At 40.0% G+C, this 15,309-nt stretch overlaps 1 protein-coding gene across 2 annotated transcripts; it reads right to left on the bottom strand.

Moving 5' to 3' along the window:
- Positions 1-16: 16 nt before the first annotated feature.
- mpp4b (MAGUK p55 scaffold protein 4b) lies at positions 17-15,193 on the bottom strand. Of its 2 annotated transcripts, XM_023961520.2 has the most exons (22): positions 14,893-15,193; positions 13,799-13,907; positions 13,592-13,713; positions 13,096-13,173; positions 12,922-13,005; positions 11,686-11,817; positions 8,954-9,035; positions 8,410-8,495; positions 6,740-6,814; positions 6,473-6,669; positions 5,925-5,983; positions 5,808-5,825; positions 5,687-5,728; positions 5,588-5,608; positions 5,453-5,467; positions 4,478-4,519; positions 4,234-4,407; positions 4,076-4,156; positions 2,086-2,179; positions 1,910-2,018; positions 1,694-1,828; positions 17-705 (listed from the first exon to the last, which is right to left on the bottom strand). In XM_023961520.2, exons 2-22 carry the CDS (start codon positions 13,854-13,856, stop codon positions 514-516), a joined length of 1,896 nt encoding a protein of 631 aa, XP_023817288.1. In that variant the 5' UTR covers positions 13,857-13,907; positions 14,893-15,193; the 3' UTR covers positions 17-513. The 2 variants fall into 2 exon arrangements, with proteins under 2 accessions (XP_023817288.1, XP_078799963.1); XM_078943837.1 differs by lacking the exon at positions 5,453-5,467.
- Between the last annotated feature and the right edge of the window lie 116 nt (positions 15,194-15,309).

Genomic DNA, 15,309 nt, shown 5'->3' with positions numbered 1-15,309 from the left:
TAAATACAACCACACATTTGTGAGAATTAATTCATAAAATGGTTTATTGCAGTAAACAATTACTCCACACATGGTTCATGTGAATGTTTACATTTGTGATGCGTTCAGCTTTTATTTGAAATAAAAAAAAGCTACTTGTTAATTCAGTGTAAAGATGATACATTGCTATAAAGTTTTTGTGTTTAAAAATGAAATTAATTTCACAACAACAAAAAACATTTTCTTCTAATTGAAAGAAAAATTAGATACAAAAGCAGAAATGTGTGACATCATCAGTGACAGTTTCAGGGATTTCATTTTTGTGTGTGCGCGTGCGTGTGCGTGTGTGTGTGTGTGTGTGTGTGTGTGTGTGTGAGACTTTTGGGTATTTAACTAAATAACCAGATCAAAGCTGTAAACAAATGGATCCAAGTATTTACATTATTTATTCTTGCCAAAGTTCCTTAAAAAAAGGTTGTAGTAGTTTTTTGTTGTTGTTGCATTGGCTGGCGTGTTTTGCTGCAGGCCCCTTCCTCACGGTTCGGCGGTGGGCCGGATCCAGCTGGCAGGGACCCATTGGGGCTCGTCCTGCGCCTGCCTGACCGCCGTCAGCAGCTGGACACAGGAATCCTGCAGCTCATCGTTGATCAGGACGTGATCAAAGAACTGCCAGTACTGAGACTCGATCTTACGCGCTGCATCTTCCATCTCCTGGAGATCTTCATCCTGGTGGGTAAAAATTAAGCCTGATTGTGGTTAGAACTCTTGGTATTATGGCTAAAAAACAAACCATCAAATAATAAGTTTGATATGTTGCATTTAGCAACTTTTTATTGGTGTGGAGTGACCAAAAAGATACATTTATGCATTTTATTTATCTAATAATTTGTTATTTTTGTTAACATAAAACCATGAATTTTTTTATTTAAATTTGAAAAGACAGATTTTTTTCTTCAAAAAAGGTTTAAAGATCTGGTTAAATAATTATGCTAATCATATAATCAAAGTTGTTAATTTTTCATCTAACAAGAATATTCAGAGAAACCATAAAAACAAAAAAACTTGTTTAGAAATTTTTATGAGAAATTATGTTAATTATAGAAATTAAATAAAAATTGTGCTGGTCCCAGCATGGATCCCAGAGGTACACCAAAGTTAATAAAAAAAAAAAAAAAGAGCTAATTTGCATTTTCTAATCAAAAAAATAGAATTACTTGAGAGCATTAAAACAATGAACAATCAATCAATAAGTTTTACATTTTACATTTGACAACTTTTATTAGTGCATAGTTACCAAAAGATAAGTTTAGGCATTTAATTCCCGTATTTTATTTGTTATTTTTGTTAGCATAAAAATAATATATCTATTTTTTAAAAGGCAGAAGGCAAAAAAGGTCTGCTTTTTTAATCTTAAAAAAAATCTAATTATAGAGTCAAAACATTGCAAAGAAATTATTATAGAAAATTGTGTTATTTAAAATAAATTTGACCCCAGGACAGATCACCAAAGTTAATCAAAAGAGTTAATTTGCATCGTCTTAAGGATAAATCTGTTTTTCTTTTTTATAGCAATAATTTATCTTGTGATTTTTATTTTATTTTAAAGCAGCTTGGGGAAATACCACTTTCTGATATATTTTTTATAATAAAATAATAATTTCAACACCGTATTCTATAAAATAAATTCAAAGTGATGGGCACCAACAGTCCGTACTTTGAACGGCCGGTTTACGTAGTAATCGGTGGTGATGTACGAATCCCGTCTGGTCTCCCTAAGCCTCTCCAGAGGTGGAGGCTTCACGTAGATGATGTAGGCCTTCAGTTCATGGGTCCTCACCGCCTGAATGGCCTAATATTGAGAGGAGATTCAGTTAAACTTAAAGGAAGCTGTCATTCAGCTTTAGATCCTCAATCTCATCCCTGGACTCACGTTCGGTTCTATGTCCATGACGCAGATCTTCCCGCTGTTCAGAACGTGGCGCGCAGACTCAATGCTGGTGCCGTATAGATTCCCTTTGTACTCCCCGTACTCCAGCAACCTGTTCAGCAGATTCTCCATTACCCACAATATGATTGATCTCTACCACCAGCTTACAGCAGCTTCACCTGTTGTTGTAGACCATGTTGTCAAAAGCCTCTCGAGAGGTGAAGTAGTACTCCCTGCCACTCTCCTCGTACCCTCTGGGTGGCCTCGTGGTGTCTGACGATGGAATGAAGGCAGAGTCATGCAAAAGTCAAAATATTGTCTCTGAAAGCTGATTTACTGTATAATTAATAGAAATAACAAATCATTTTAGAGTTATATTATGCAAAATTAGAATATTTATTCATCTGAAACCTGCTGGTTTGAGGCAAGTTTAAAAAACAAAATCAACTGGAACCACATCAGTTCATCAAATGACCACCAGGTGGCATGTTAACTACTTCAGCACATCTCATTCAAAAGCAGATGCACAAACCTCGTGGCATGCTAGTTTTTCGTCTAATCGGTCATCAAACCAAAAAAACTAGGCAAAGGGGCGGGGCTAACACACCTGTAAATTGTTGGTAAACACCTATCACAGTGGTTCTAGAGCGAACAGTCATCCGTCATCAATCTCAAACCAAATTAAAACCATTTTAAGCAGGTAGAAAATGTTCTCCACCTTGGTTGGTTCCCATTCACTCCAATGTAACCCAGTCCAACTTTTTAACACAGATACATCCTTTTCTATCACTTTTTTCATGCCTCTATGGTTTGATCAAACATCCACGCCCTTTAAATTATGTTAAATGCGTAAAAGGTTCTGCTGACCTCAACGGCTTCAAAAACTAACCTGAAACCAATTTAAGAACTCGTGTGCTGGCTTTCTCCATCTTTCTAAAGCTACGTTAAACAGGTCACGTGACGCGTCTTCAACAATGTGCCAAACGCGGGTTCTTGAAGGCGAATTTAGCCCACGATGTTCACACTGGACAAGCAGGGAAGGGTTTCTTCTTCTACCGTTTACTAGCGCCACCTACAATTGGAAGTGGCTTGGTGGGAAATGTCAAAACGGTGCAAATCTGGCGAATCTCGCTGCAGGCTTTTTCTTACACGGCTCTCTTCCGATGTATGAAAGACTTTGTGTCATTGAATTCCGACGCCTGAAAAGGGTCTTAAAAATGCAAGAGCGCAAGAGTTTTGACCAGGGAAGCACGAAATGCTCATTTATTTCTTCATTGGAAGACGTCGCTGAAACGCATGATGCAGAGACTTTAACCAACAACGACCTTTTGTAGACATTTGTATGGGTAACTTTTTTAGGTCAAGTATGAATTACATAAAAACAAGCCCATACCATCTGCATCCACCTCCGTGTTTACAGCTAATAATGCTTTTTTACAGCTTTATTCAGAGACAGGCTTGTGTTCTCAGCTCATCTTGCTCTGATGAGGGTTTCCTTTAGTTGAGGCTTAAAATAAAATTTATCTTAACATTAATTTTTGACGTTTTTGGGGTATTTTAGGTGTTTTCTTTATAATCCTGATCTTGATGAAGGTTTTAACTTCAATCTACTCTATTATACCCCCAAAAAAACTTTTGTGTAACAAGTTTTCTTTTCTTGGTGTCACTATCCTCATCATTCAAGCTGCTAAAATCAGTAATGCAGTTCTTTTAGTTCTTCCTGAGTCTGTCACGGATAATATTTTGCTGGCGAGTTCCCTCCTTAGACGATTAGCGGCTGCCTTGAAAGTAATCCTCTTGTAAGTAATCTTTCTCGTTGTGGGAATTGTTTGGATTTGGGTCTGTAAGCCTCTCCAGATTGATGTGCAGCAACAGTTTGTCAAATCGTGGCTGATGTTCCGTCCTCTTGTTTGCAACCCCGCGGTTGAAGCCTCCAGGGTTCTTAAACCTGAGGCCCTGGAGACTCATGTGGCTCTTTGACCCAGTTTTTGAACGATAAAGCAAACTGTTGAAGTTATTAAAAAATCTATTATCCCACTACTGCTACATTGGCTCCATTGATATGATCTCATGGGGTCCAGGGTGTCTCCTACTGGGTTGTGGTTGAAGAAAAATCGACCCAAATGGCTTTTTAAAGTCATACAGTATTAATTAAACTGTTGTACGTACGAGGCACCGCCCCCTGGAAGATGTTTGGGTTCATCTCAATCAAGCGCCTCCGCAGTTCGCTCACCCCCACGCCAGACGGACCTTTGGGAAAACACTTTCCATTAAAAATCCACCAAAATCCCAAAGAGAGAGCCGCTCAATCTGATCGTCCGGTCTACCTAGAATGGCGATGAGGCGGTGCACGTCCTCTGGGTGGCGTTGGTAGCGCACCACTTCCTCGTATGGGCTGTTGAGGGCGCTGTAGCAGCTGCTGGGACAGCGGGTGGGGCAGGACGGATGGATGGTGCTGTGAGCGCGGCGCCGACACAGACGCATGCTGCGCCTGAAACCAGCTAACGGTGGAAAGAGGGCCGTAAGCAAACCACAAAAAAAACTCCATCGTTACCTTTGCTCCAAACCTACCCAAGTAAACTCCTTCAATGTTGCTGCTGTAGTCATCCTCCTCTAAAGGACACACAAAGAAAGTACAGAAAAATTTTTGAAAAAAGCTCCGACATAAGAGTTTAGCAAAAACAACAAAACACATTTAAGAACTGAGTTGTGCCTTAAATTGTGAACACAAGAGTGAGCCTCGTTTAGGAATTTATGAAGGCTTTGAAAACCAGCTGTGACAGTGGTGCTGGAAAGTCAACCATAGATTCAGCAGGAGTCCATAGCAACCATTTAAGTTTAGCCATCTCTTGGGCTAATAAATATGTCCACCAATTTTCAGATCTTGATGCAAAAGTACATTTTAACAGTTTCCTTAGGAACCACAGTTTTGGCCATTTGGCCAATTTTTCGACTGATGTCAAACATTGACTCAAAATGGTGCCCTCCAAATGGGCGAAGTTGAGTTTTGACACTAATTTATTTCAGGTTTCGATACAAGAAAGCTTTCTGACGATTTTTGTTTCGGCTACTTTTCTTTTTGATTGACGCAGAGTTGCCATGGTGACAGTATACAATGGTCATTTTCCTTGATTTTTTTATATTTTGAGGTGTTTTTCTCCTTTGTGGCTTTTGTAGATTTTAAAACGGATCAAAAATTGAAGTGTTTGGGTAAAAAAATTAAAATTTTTATCACATCCTTAAGGTTAAAGTGAAGAACATAGCCAGAGCTTTAACTTGCAATTCTAAGGATGTTATTTTGCATCGTCCAAAATGAGGTCATACATCTTTCAATTGAGTTTGCAACGTAGTTTTTCTTCGACATTTCATCAACGTATCATCAATGTATCATCGACGTATCGACATATCATTGATGTATCATCAGCGTAACATTGATGTATCATCGATGTCATTGAGGTATCCTCAACGTATCATTACTGTATCATTGGCGTATCATCAACGTATAATTGACGTATCGACAAAAATCTAGAGTATAGAGTTTCTCACCTTCTCTGAGTTCCTCTGACGATTCCCATCAGACAATAGCGAGAAAAGAAGCAACAGTAACAGTTTTATATGAAGGACGCTCAATGAAGAGCATCTGCGATCAAGCACAGATGAAACCAACACAGACTTACCCACCAGATTCAAAGGCCTCTTCATCTGAAAAAAGAAAAGCACACAAATCAAAAACAGGGAAGCAAAGTGTGCAAAAAAAACTTGTTTAAATCAAAGTATTACCTGCTTCAACACATTTCTCATCAATAGCCATCATGTCCTCTTCTGTGGGGAAAATAAACACAAATCGACATGATCGTCAAAGAAAACAAAAAAAAACCACGGTATAACCGTTTGGCTTTACCTTCGTCAACAGTACTCACTGCAGCAAACGTGTCAAAACAAGGAAAATGGTCAGTTGAGACGTTCAGATGAGTCAGAGGTTTGAAAAAGTGCAGCTATGAACATGTGGGAGACTCACAGGTCTGCATGCAGAAGTGTGGCTGGTACGGCTGAGACCACCAGAACTCCCTCTGCTTCCTGTGGAAACAGCGTTCAAACTCAAATACAGGGCTATAAATTAGCTTTTATTCCAGAAAAACTGGTAAAATATGTTTTAAAAACAATGTTCTATTTGGTTCAGCTCAAAATGGTCGGGCCTGTTGTACACACACGTTTTTGTGCTCACCTAATTAGTTATGGTGTTCCACAGGGATGGGTATTTGGACACCTTTTTTTCCACCCCAAAATCTCACATTATATAAGGGAAATCGTTTAAAACCATGCAATGCGGATGACTCTAAAAATGCCTTTTTGTACGTAACCTGATGATATTCGTGACCTATTGAAGTTTCAAGCCAGAGAAGACAACTTGGACTTTTGAAACCAAGTCTAATTTGTTTGTCTTTACAAGTGCACTGAGAGACCAAACAAAAATTTCCTAGTCTTTTGTTTTTGTGTCATAAAATTTTTTATATTAATGGATATTCGATGACTTCAGGTGGAGATGGAGTCAGTGAACAGTCTGACCGTTTGAGGAGATTGGTGGAAGGAATGAGGCCGGCGCATGCCACGCTGCTGGGCAGTTTCTTGGCTTGCCACCAGAGGGCGTCAGTCTGATCCACGATCTCAAGAACGTCTCCTTTCTTGAAGCTGATGCCGGCGTCTGCGCAGGGGATGTTGGGGTCCTGCTGCGGGCTGTAGTCAGTCATGGCGCGCATATATAGCTGAAACACAGCAGTTGTTGGTTGGATTTTGGTTTAGGAGTAAACAAATAAAGTAAAGAGCAGCACGCACCATGGTTTGGTTGTGGACGGGCCTCTCTGTGATGGGGATGACCTTAAACATGATGGTGCCATGGGACCGAGCTTGCTAATTGGATAAAAACACAATTTTCCTATTAAGAACATAAAAAAGGAATGACTCATTTTAAAATCATTGTAACTTATAAAGATAGGTAACTTTATTTGAGATCTTTTATTTTTGAATGAGCTTTGAATGACTTTTAAAACTTTTCTTATTGTAGGCCTATAACATTTTTTGCCAGTTATTTTGACATTGTTTAACGTTGTTAATCCCTTATTGGATTTCTAAAAATGTAACTTGCCGAAAACAAGATGGCAGCTAATTAGAGAGATAACTTAACATTATCATTATATTTTAGCATTTTAACAATAACCAATTTAGCACTGTTATTTAGCATTACAAATATTTATTTGAGTTTTTCTTTATTTCTTTAGTGTCTTGCCGTGTCATTTAATCTAATCCTTCTAGGTTAGCATTAGCTTCCCTAAAGCATTCAAACATTTTATGCTAGGTTGGCATTTAACTTGCCAACTTCAGCTAAAAGTTTAGCATTATTGCATACAATTATTCAACTAGAGCTTTTTTTCCCTAAGATTTTAGGCTATGTCCGAATTCCCACCCTAACTACTAAAAGACTATATAATGTGGGACTATGTAGTGCTGTGAATTTTTAAAGCAATTCAGACACCAAGCTCACTACTTTTTTTTGTAATGGCGAACATGAGATCATTGATTTCACGAAGTTAAAATCTAATTGATATGAACGTTTTTCGACAATCACTGTCCACTGTCCACTGTCCATTGTCTTCTGAAGATAAAAAAGTTGCTGGTTTATTTAAAAATGTATTTAAATACATTGTTCCGACCCAATGCATTGTGGTCAATATTCACCAATCTACTGAGCATTAATGCACACAGGTTTTCTCCAAAGACTTCTGGGAAATTTCAAGGGCAATTTTGGAATTGTAGATTCGGACAGCACTGAAAAATGGCGAACGCACTACATAGAGAGTAGGGAAAGAATTCGGACACAACCTTAGTGATTTTTCTTTTACTATATTTTTACAATTTAGCCATCTTGTGTAAATTTAGCACTTAGCCAATAGATAGCATGCGTAGCATTTATTTAATTTTCTAAAGCATCGTTCAATGTTAATTCTAGTTTATTAGCAGTATCTTTCCTAAAGCACAAATACATTTTTTGCTGGTTTGGCATTTAACCTGCCAACTTTGCAATGCTAAGATTAGCATTACTTTGTTGTTGATGGCATTTAGCCATAACCCAAGTAGTTAGCATAAATTATTTTTTCCCCTAAAATTTCAGGGATTTTTTTCCTCAATAATTAAACAATTTGTACGTTATCTTTTTATTTCTTAATCTAAAATCATACATTTATCATGAATACCAAAATAAAGTGTCTTCTCAGCTGCTTTAGACATTTTGACACTACTTTAGCATTAACAGTAATAGGGTTCCTTTAGCATTTTTTAGCTTAAATATACGTCTTTGCTTCACCTTTTCTGTTAGGCTGGAGTGTTTTTGTCTTGGTAGCTTTATGTAAACCCATTTTTGTAACACTCAGCATAATTTTTCTTTAATAGATGTCATTTTGGGAATCTTTATATCTAACAGTGAAAGAAAATATGTATGTAATATTTACCACAACTTGAATGACTTGTTCAGGCTCCATCCCGTCAACAGGAAAACCGTTCACTTCTACAATCCGGTCTCCTGCATGAAGCAGACCTGAACACAAACAAATCCAGACCTGATATTCTGCACAATGTTTTTTTTTCTCCAATTTGATAAAACAAAAACATCAAGGGCTAAATTTTTAGAGCAAACCCACTGATTTTACAGATACGTTTGAAAACGTATCATTTAGCCTCCTGGACTTCTGATTTTTTTTAAAGAAACTGGATCTTTCAGAACTATTTAATTAGTGGAAATGTTTTATTTTGATAAAATGAAACCTAAAATACTTTTAAATGACAAAAGGTACTGACTGATCACATTATAAATAGCATAAAAATTTTACTTTGACAAAAAATGGCCTCATGATGTCGGTACAGACCTGTAAATGTAAAAGGTGCTAATATCTTGTGATTAAATTTTGAGCAATATCTTTCAATAAATGATCGTATATAAAGTTGTTAAATTACAACATAGCTGACAGAGGAACCTTTAAAAAGAAGAAACCTTACCACTTCGATCAGCCAGGCCTCCATGGATCACTCGAGCCACGAAAATCTCCCCTGTGATCTCGTTTCTCTTTATCGTCGCTCCCTGTGGAAGGAAATCAGATCTTAGCCGCTGTCCTTTTCTCCATTTTTCTCCAAATCAGTCAGACATTCTTTAATTTACTTAAAAGTGGCTTATGACGATAAATACCAGCTGGACTATCTCAAAGCACAAAAAGATTTCAAAATAAAAGCTCAACCACCTATATTTTCGGGTGAAAGTGATGAAACACAATTTTGGAATCCCCTTTTCTTCTACTTTCTTAAGTAAAAGTTCTTTCAATATTGCACCAAAAATGGCACCACTGAGGTATTTTTGCGACGTTTTACTGCTAACGAGTACTAAAGTTTAAAAGTCGTTGGACCACTTTCAAGGATTAAAGAAATATCTGACATTTTGGGGGGAAAAATGAAACAAAACGATGGACCAAGAGGTTGAAGACCAAAAAGAATAAGTATTTCTGTTCAAGAAATAAGGAAAGGACTGGGAGTCGGGACAGATTCAGAGGAAGGCCATGTGTGATGTTTATGTAGGGGTCAAACATAAACCACCAAACCAAGACATCAAGATGGACGTTCTTGCATGAAAACATTTGAAAGTCACAATGAAAGATGAGGAAAAGCAGATAAAAACGACTTTTTAAATCTACCGCTGCTTTTTGTGCAGGTCGGCGATTTCCCAGCGAACTGGAAGAGATACCCAAAAAACCAGTTTGGATGCTCCTCAAGTCGCACTCTTCCTTCTCTTTTTTCTCCGTTTGTTTGTACCACCTCCTCCCACGGGCCTTTCTCCATCCAAAACCCCATTGGTGAGTCTGCGCGATCCCCGATGGCCGTTGTGCTTTTTCTGCTGCTGAGGAGCGTGCCTTGTCCTTGTCGGCGTGGGACGAGGAGATCCCTGGTAAGATCCTGACAAACATTCTGCAACCTGGGAGGTGGAGGGAGCGTCCAGCGAGTTGCTGCTGGACAGGGAGGAGGTGCAGGAGCATCTGGACAGGTGGGTCTGAGCTGAGTGCTGCTCAGAGTCCGTGGGGTTCAGGGGGCTGAAGTCGGACCGGGAGGTGACCAGAAGGGTCTGCAGACGATCTACCACCTGCGTGAGGAGCACCAGAGCTTGGGAGTTGTCTTGAACTGTTTCAGTGATGCGCTCGGTGGCAGCGGTCATCTTCTCCCCGAGGAGCTTGATGTCTTTAGTGCTGCTCTCCATGGAGCTGGCGGCCAGTTGGACGGTGGTCCTCAGCTCGTCCAGGCTCTCCTGCTTGGCGAGCTCGACGGAGGAGTCGTCCAGGAGACGGTGAGGGTGCATGGGGCTAGGTGGAGCAGTGTGGACACGGGGGCTCTGAAGCCTTCTGGGAAGACCTGGGTGGAGGCACTCCTCAACATTTGGGTGGTGTAGAATGCCAGAACATGGTGGACTTGCTTTCCACCTCTGGGAGGCGGGATAAGGGACGTTGGTAGAGGATCCTGCTCCATCAAACCCTTTCACAATGTCGTCTCCGATGAGAAAGGAGAAATGGTTAATCCTTGAGAAATCAAGACTGGATGGTGGATGGATTATGGATGGATGACGGATGACCAAAACAAGGGTCACATCTTTTCTTACCGATCCAAAAAGAGCGGTACACTGACGGCGCAGAGCGGTTCAGCCTTTCCTCCCAAAACAAGTCTGTGCAACAAACCCTACACCGAAAGTCTGGCTTGTGTCCAGGTCGGGGGCACGGCAGCTGGGGAAGCCTTCTAGCAGGGTGGATCGCCCCTCTGGAGCTACTCCAACACTTGGGAGATGAGACTCTGCGGTCACAAAGCTGCGGGACAATGGAAGTACCGGAAGTCTGTTTGTGTTTGGCCTTGAATTCGCAGCACTGATTTAGAAAAAAATAACAAATGACAAATCATTCAAACGCAATGCATTGTGGTCTACATTAGGTAATCTGATTTTCTACAGAGACTTCTGGGGAGAAGATTCAGACACGCTGAAAAAATGGCGAACACCCTATACAGTGCACTAATGCCTTTTTTCCACTGAATGGTCTGGTCTGGTACGTACGGTTCAGTCAGGTATTTTGTGTGTTGCCATTATCTAATGGATCCATTAAACCGTACCATTTTTGGGCCCCCATTGGTTGTAGGTCCATTGAAAAATGGAACTGACTGGTTTGGGCGGACTTACTATTGAAGCACAAAGTACCAAAAGCTAAGCAGAAAAATGTACCTGCTGGATGACCTCCGTTGTTGTTGTTGACTTAACCCGTGACGGTCCAACTTTGAGTGGAAACGCTCACCTGAATTTGGACCAAGTGGAACCAATTTTGGACCAAGAAACTAAACCCTACTTGCAGCCGAGCCTCATAGTCGAGATTTAGCCATAAAGAGGATCCAAATTGGAAGCTATAAAAACAGTTTTTTATAACACGTTTATATTATAGTATAAATTGATATCAATCATGATTAGCACTTGTTATATTAGGAAAAGCTAAATAATTTAAATTAAAAAATAAAACATTTCAAAATTTATTTTCCAAAATAAAAGTTTCATATCTTTGAGCAGAGCCCTAAAAGATTCAAATCTAATAAATGAGGTTCCGTGCATTGTTGAAATATGAACAATCTTTATGAATCAACCTACGAAAAAGAAAACGCTGGGATGGACTAGGAGTTGTGAAACGTCATTGTTGGATAACGCCTAAAGAGCTCACCAAAGGCTGTTTGTTCTTCACCAGACAGACGATTCGCGCGGCCTCCTCGTCCTCCGGCAGGTCCTCTGGCATGGGGGGCAGTACCGGCTCATAGTCCTTCTGGGCCACCGTATCGTGGGCAGAAAGTAGAGCCTGGAAAGGTCAGACTGATTTGTTAGCGCTTTGAGCTAAAATGGACTTCGGGGAAAAAGTCAGGAATCCACAAAGAGTCTAGAACCGTCTCCTTAAAAGGGATGAAACCGAACAGCTAAAAGGTTCACAAACTTTGACAAATGTATCAAACCAATTAAAGAACTGTCTTAAAAACTTCCTAGCTGTATTTGCTTGAAAGGCAAAGGGAAAAAACAAAAGCACCTACGATATAAATTGTATTTTTCTATTTGGTTTATTTTAATTTTACAATGTAAACTAAAAACATGAAAATTGCTACATGTGTTCATATAAAGAAAACGCTATGGTTGCTATGGTTGTGTATTGGGACTATAGAAAAAAAGAGCAGCACCTCTTAATGCTGTCACCGTGACGACAGCCAAATTTAAAAGACCTTGGTGCACAAAAACTTCACTACACTCATAAAAATACTTCTGTTTGTATTCTATTGCATTTGGGCAATGCAATGAGTTGTTAATAAAGAGTTGTTTGATTGACCTTTGACCTTTAATGCCCAGCCATCTTTGAGTCAAACTGTAGTGTCACATAAAAATCTGTTATTTCTCTTTAACTTTTTCAAAACTTAGACCTATCCCCAGCCAAACACATCAATTTTCATTTTTATGTCCTTCTATTAAAAATAAGGCGGTGGGAGGCGTATATGATGGTTGCTATGGAAACCGAACATTTTGCTTTAAGGTATAGACATAAAAATTGCCACACATGTTAGTCAGCCCAAGACATGAACATTTTTCTATGGTTGCTATGGAAACATCATTAATACAGGGCAACAATTTTCAATCAAAGGATGACTTGAAAGTTTTAACATTGGGCCCATAACAGACAAAACTCAGAGTTTCAGAATTTATGCTAACTCTGACGTTGAAAGTTATTTTAATAAAAACACAAACTCCTAAAGAAAATATGCTAGAAAAAAAAGGCTTTTGAGAAAAACTGCTTTCCCACTTAGGTGTCTCCAATAAGCTCAATTGTCCTCATGTTTTCTGTTTTTGTTCATGAAAAGCCGTCTTGGTGTGATGCAACACAAAGTGCAACATAAAGTGAAATTGCAGAAGCGGTTCTCACCTGCAGGTGTGGTTGTCGGAGGAGGTGGTAGAGCTCTTTAGCCTCTTCAGAGCAGCATGGCAAAGACTTAATGTCTATCAGCAACTGTGCACAAAAGCCCCCAAAAAAAACCAACACAATCAGGACACCAGGAAAGAGAACAAACAAGTGACATTTTACGTTTAGAGAGCAAACCTGAAGTGAAAGTCCAGACGCATAATCCAGATAAGGCTCAGGAGAATCTCTCAGACGTTTATGGAGACACTCGTATACCTGACAAAAAAGTAAAAAGTAAAACCTTTATTTGTAAGTATTATAAATATAGTTAAGGTCATTTAGATGTTTAAAATAATTTGAAAAATTGCACACACAAAAAAAATACAAAAAATACATTTTAAAAACCAGAGATTCCAGTGTTGTAGGACGCTGTAAAACTTTGACTTGTTGGAAAGTCTCATTTATTGAGTGGCTCAGTGACATCACCAACCCACTAGGCGGAGTCAAGTGTCAAACCCCGCCTTTAGATTGACTACTGAATTTCTGAATGTGACTCCCCAAAGCCTCAACATTTGGGCAAAAATAATTCTGTTGACTTAAATACTTTTATTTTGAAAAAATTAGAAGTTAACTGATATGATCAGAAATGGAGGTTTTAAAACCATTATCAACTTTTATTTTGTCCTTTTCAAACCTTGAGGAGCGACTGCAGCCAGGGAGCATTGAGCAGACCATGGAGGATCTCGGCGCCGTCGATGTCTTGACTGACCGAGCGCCTCACTTCCTGGATCACGTCTGCCAGGACGTGCCGCAGGCCTGGAGCCCGGACACACAGCGTCATGATCACAGCTCAGGGGAAGCTTTAAACTCGTCTGCAGACCCATCCAAACACCCCGCTTACCTTGCTCTCCAAGCTCAAAGTGAGGAATTGACCCCTGAGCTTCAACCGCCTGCCTCATGGTCGCCTGACCTTTAACCCTTAACTTCCCACTGAGTGCTGAGCAGCAAACCTGCAGATGAATTAACTCATGTTACAAACTGCAAGAAACTTGATTTGATTTAAACTATTAAAAAACAGCATCAGGTACAGAAAACTTTCCCTCACAACTAAACCAAACACGTATGATTTTGGTTCTTTATCACTAACAGATTTTTTTGTTTATGAAGTATTTGCTTACAATTGATGAAGCTTCAGTCTGCTCATCATATATCGCAATAAAATAACTTACAATTTAACGTAACGTAATCAGCTAGCATGAATATTTCATAATGTTCTAGTGATCAAATGATGTGCGATAAAAAAGGTACAGCCGATGGTTGAGCATTCCCAAATTTAAGGCAGAAACATACAGATCTGTCGCCAAAGTCAATATTTTAAAAGTTCGGATTTAGCGCCACCTGGAGTCACCACCAGGAAATACCCAGACTGCTACATTCTACTGCTTAAAAATCCCAAACACGATGGGTTCGTTGCTCTGCAGAGGCGCGACTCAAGTCCTCATGACCTGCGAGTCCCTTTCAGTGAAACCAAACGTTGCATGCTTTCAGAAGATAAAGCAGCGAAGAGCCGCGGCTTCAGGAGATTTTCGCTGCCATCTGCAATTCTGCAGTTAATCAAAGTTGCACTTTTTGCCCGGTTCCTGCAGCAGAATGGAGGAGGTCAGAGGTTACTGGCACACGTTGTGCCGACCCGCAAAGGCAGCAAGATGGGCATAAACTGTAATCTCCTGCTGACAAAGAAACTTAAAAAAAGAATTAAAACGGTCTTTTTTTGTTGATTTTTGAGCAATAAATCAAGATTATTTAACCAGATTTGACCTTCTGGAGTTAAACAGGAAAATCTTCAAAAGAAAGAGCAACTTCAAATGACACAGAGCTGAAAATGCTGCAAAGTAAAAAGATCTGATTGATATGCAATAATCCGGCAAATATTTCAAGCACTAGAAGAAGATAATCCCTGAAGTCTTCCTCTGACCTTCGTCCCTCAAGTCTTACCTGTTCACCTGCAGGCTTTCGGGGCCCTCACCACCTTCCACAGGTGTCGGCTCGGGAGCAGAAGCAGGGAAAATATTCCCCTGACAGCGCCCACGGTTGCACTACGCTTTCATCCAGCCGTAATCTCTCGCAATCCCACTTAATCCCGGGCAAGTGAGCTGCCTGCCTCTGGCCACCGGAAGCCGGTTCCTCCCTCACCGGCTGGCTGTTTGCCCCAGACCTGCCAAATCTCCTTAACTCAGCTGTGGGTGGAGGCGGCAGGAAACACAGGTGCTGCTTGTGACGATTAGAGCTGAACTCCAGCAGAAGAAAAAGCACAAATCTGGACTCGCCTGACGCCACAGGAGGACGGAAATGAACTTTAGCCACAGTTGTAGCCGCAGAAAATCCCAGATTTACCCTGAAATTCCTGAAAAT

The sequence above is a fragment of the Oryzias latipes genome, chromosome 2 (genome assembly GCF_053564925.1).
Source record: "Oryzias latipes strain Hd-rR chromosome 2, Olatipes_Hd-rR_3.1".
Lineage (NCBI taxonomy): Eukaryota > Metazoa > Chordata > Actinopteri > Beloniformes > Adrianichthyidae > Oryzias > Oryzias latipes.
This window is presented reverse-complemented; position numbering and strand designations above follow the sequence as displayed.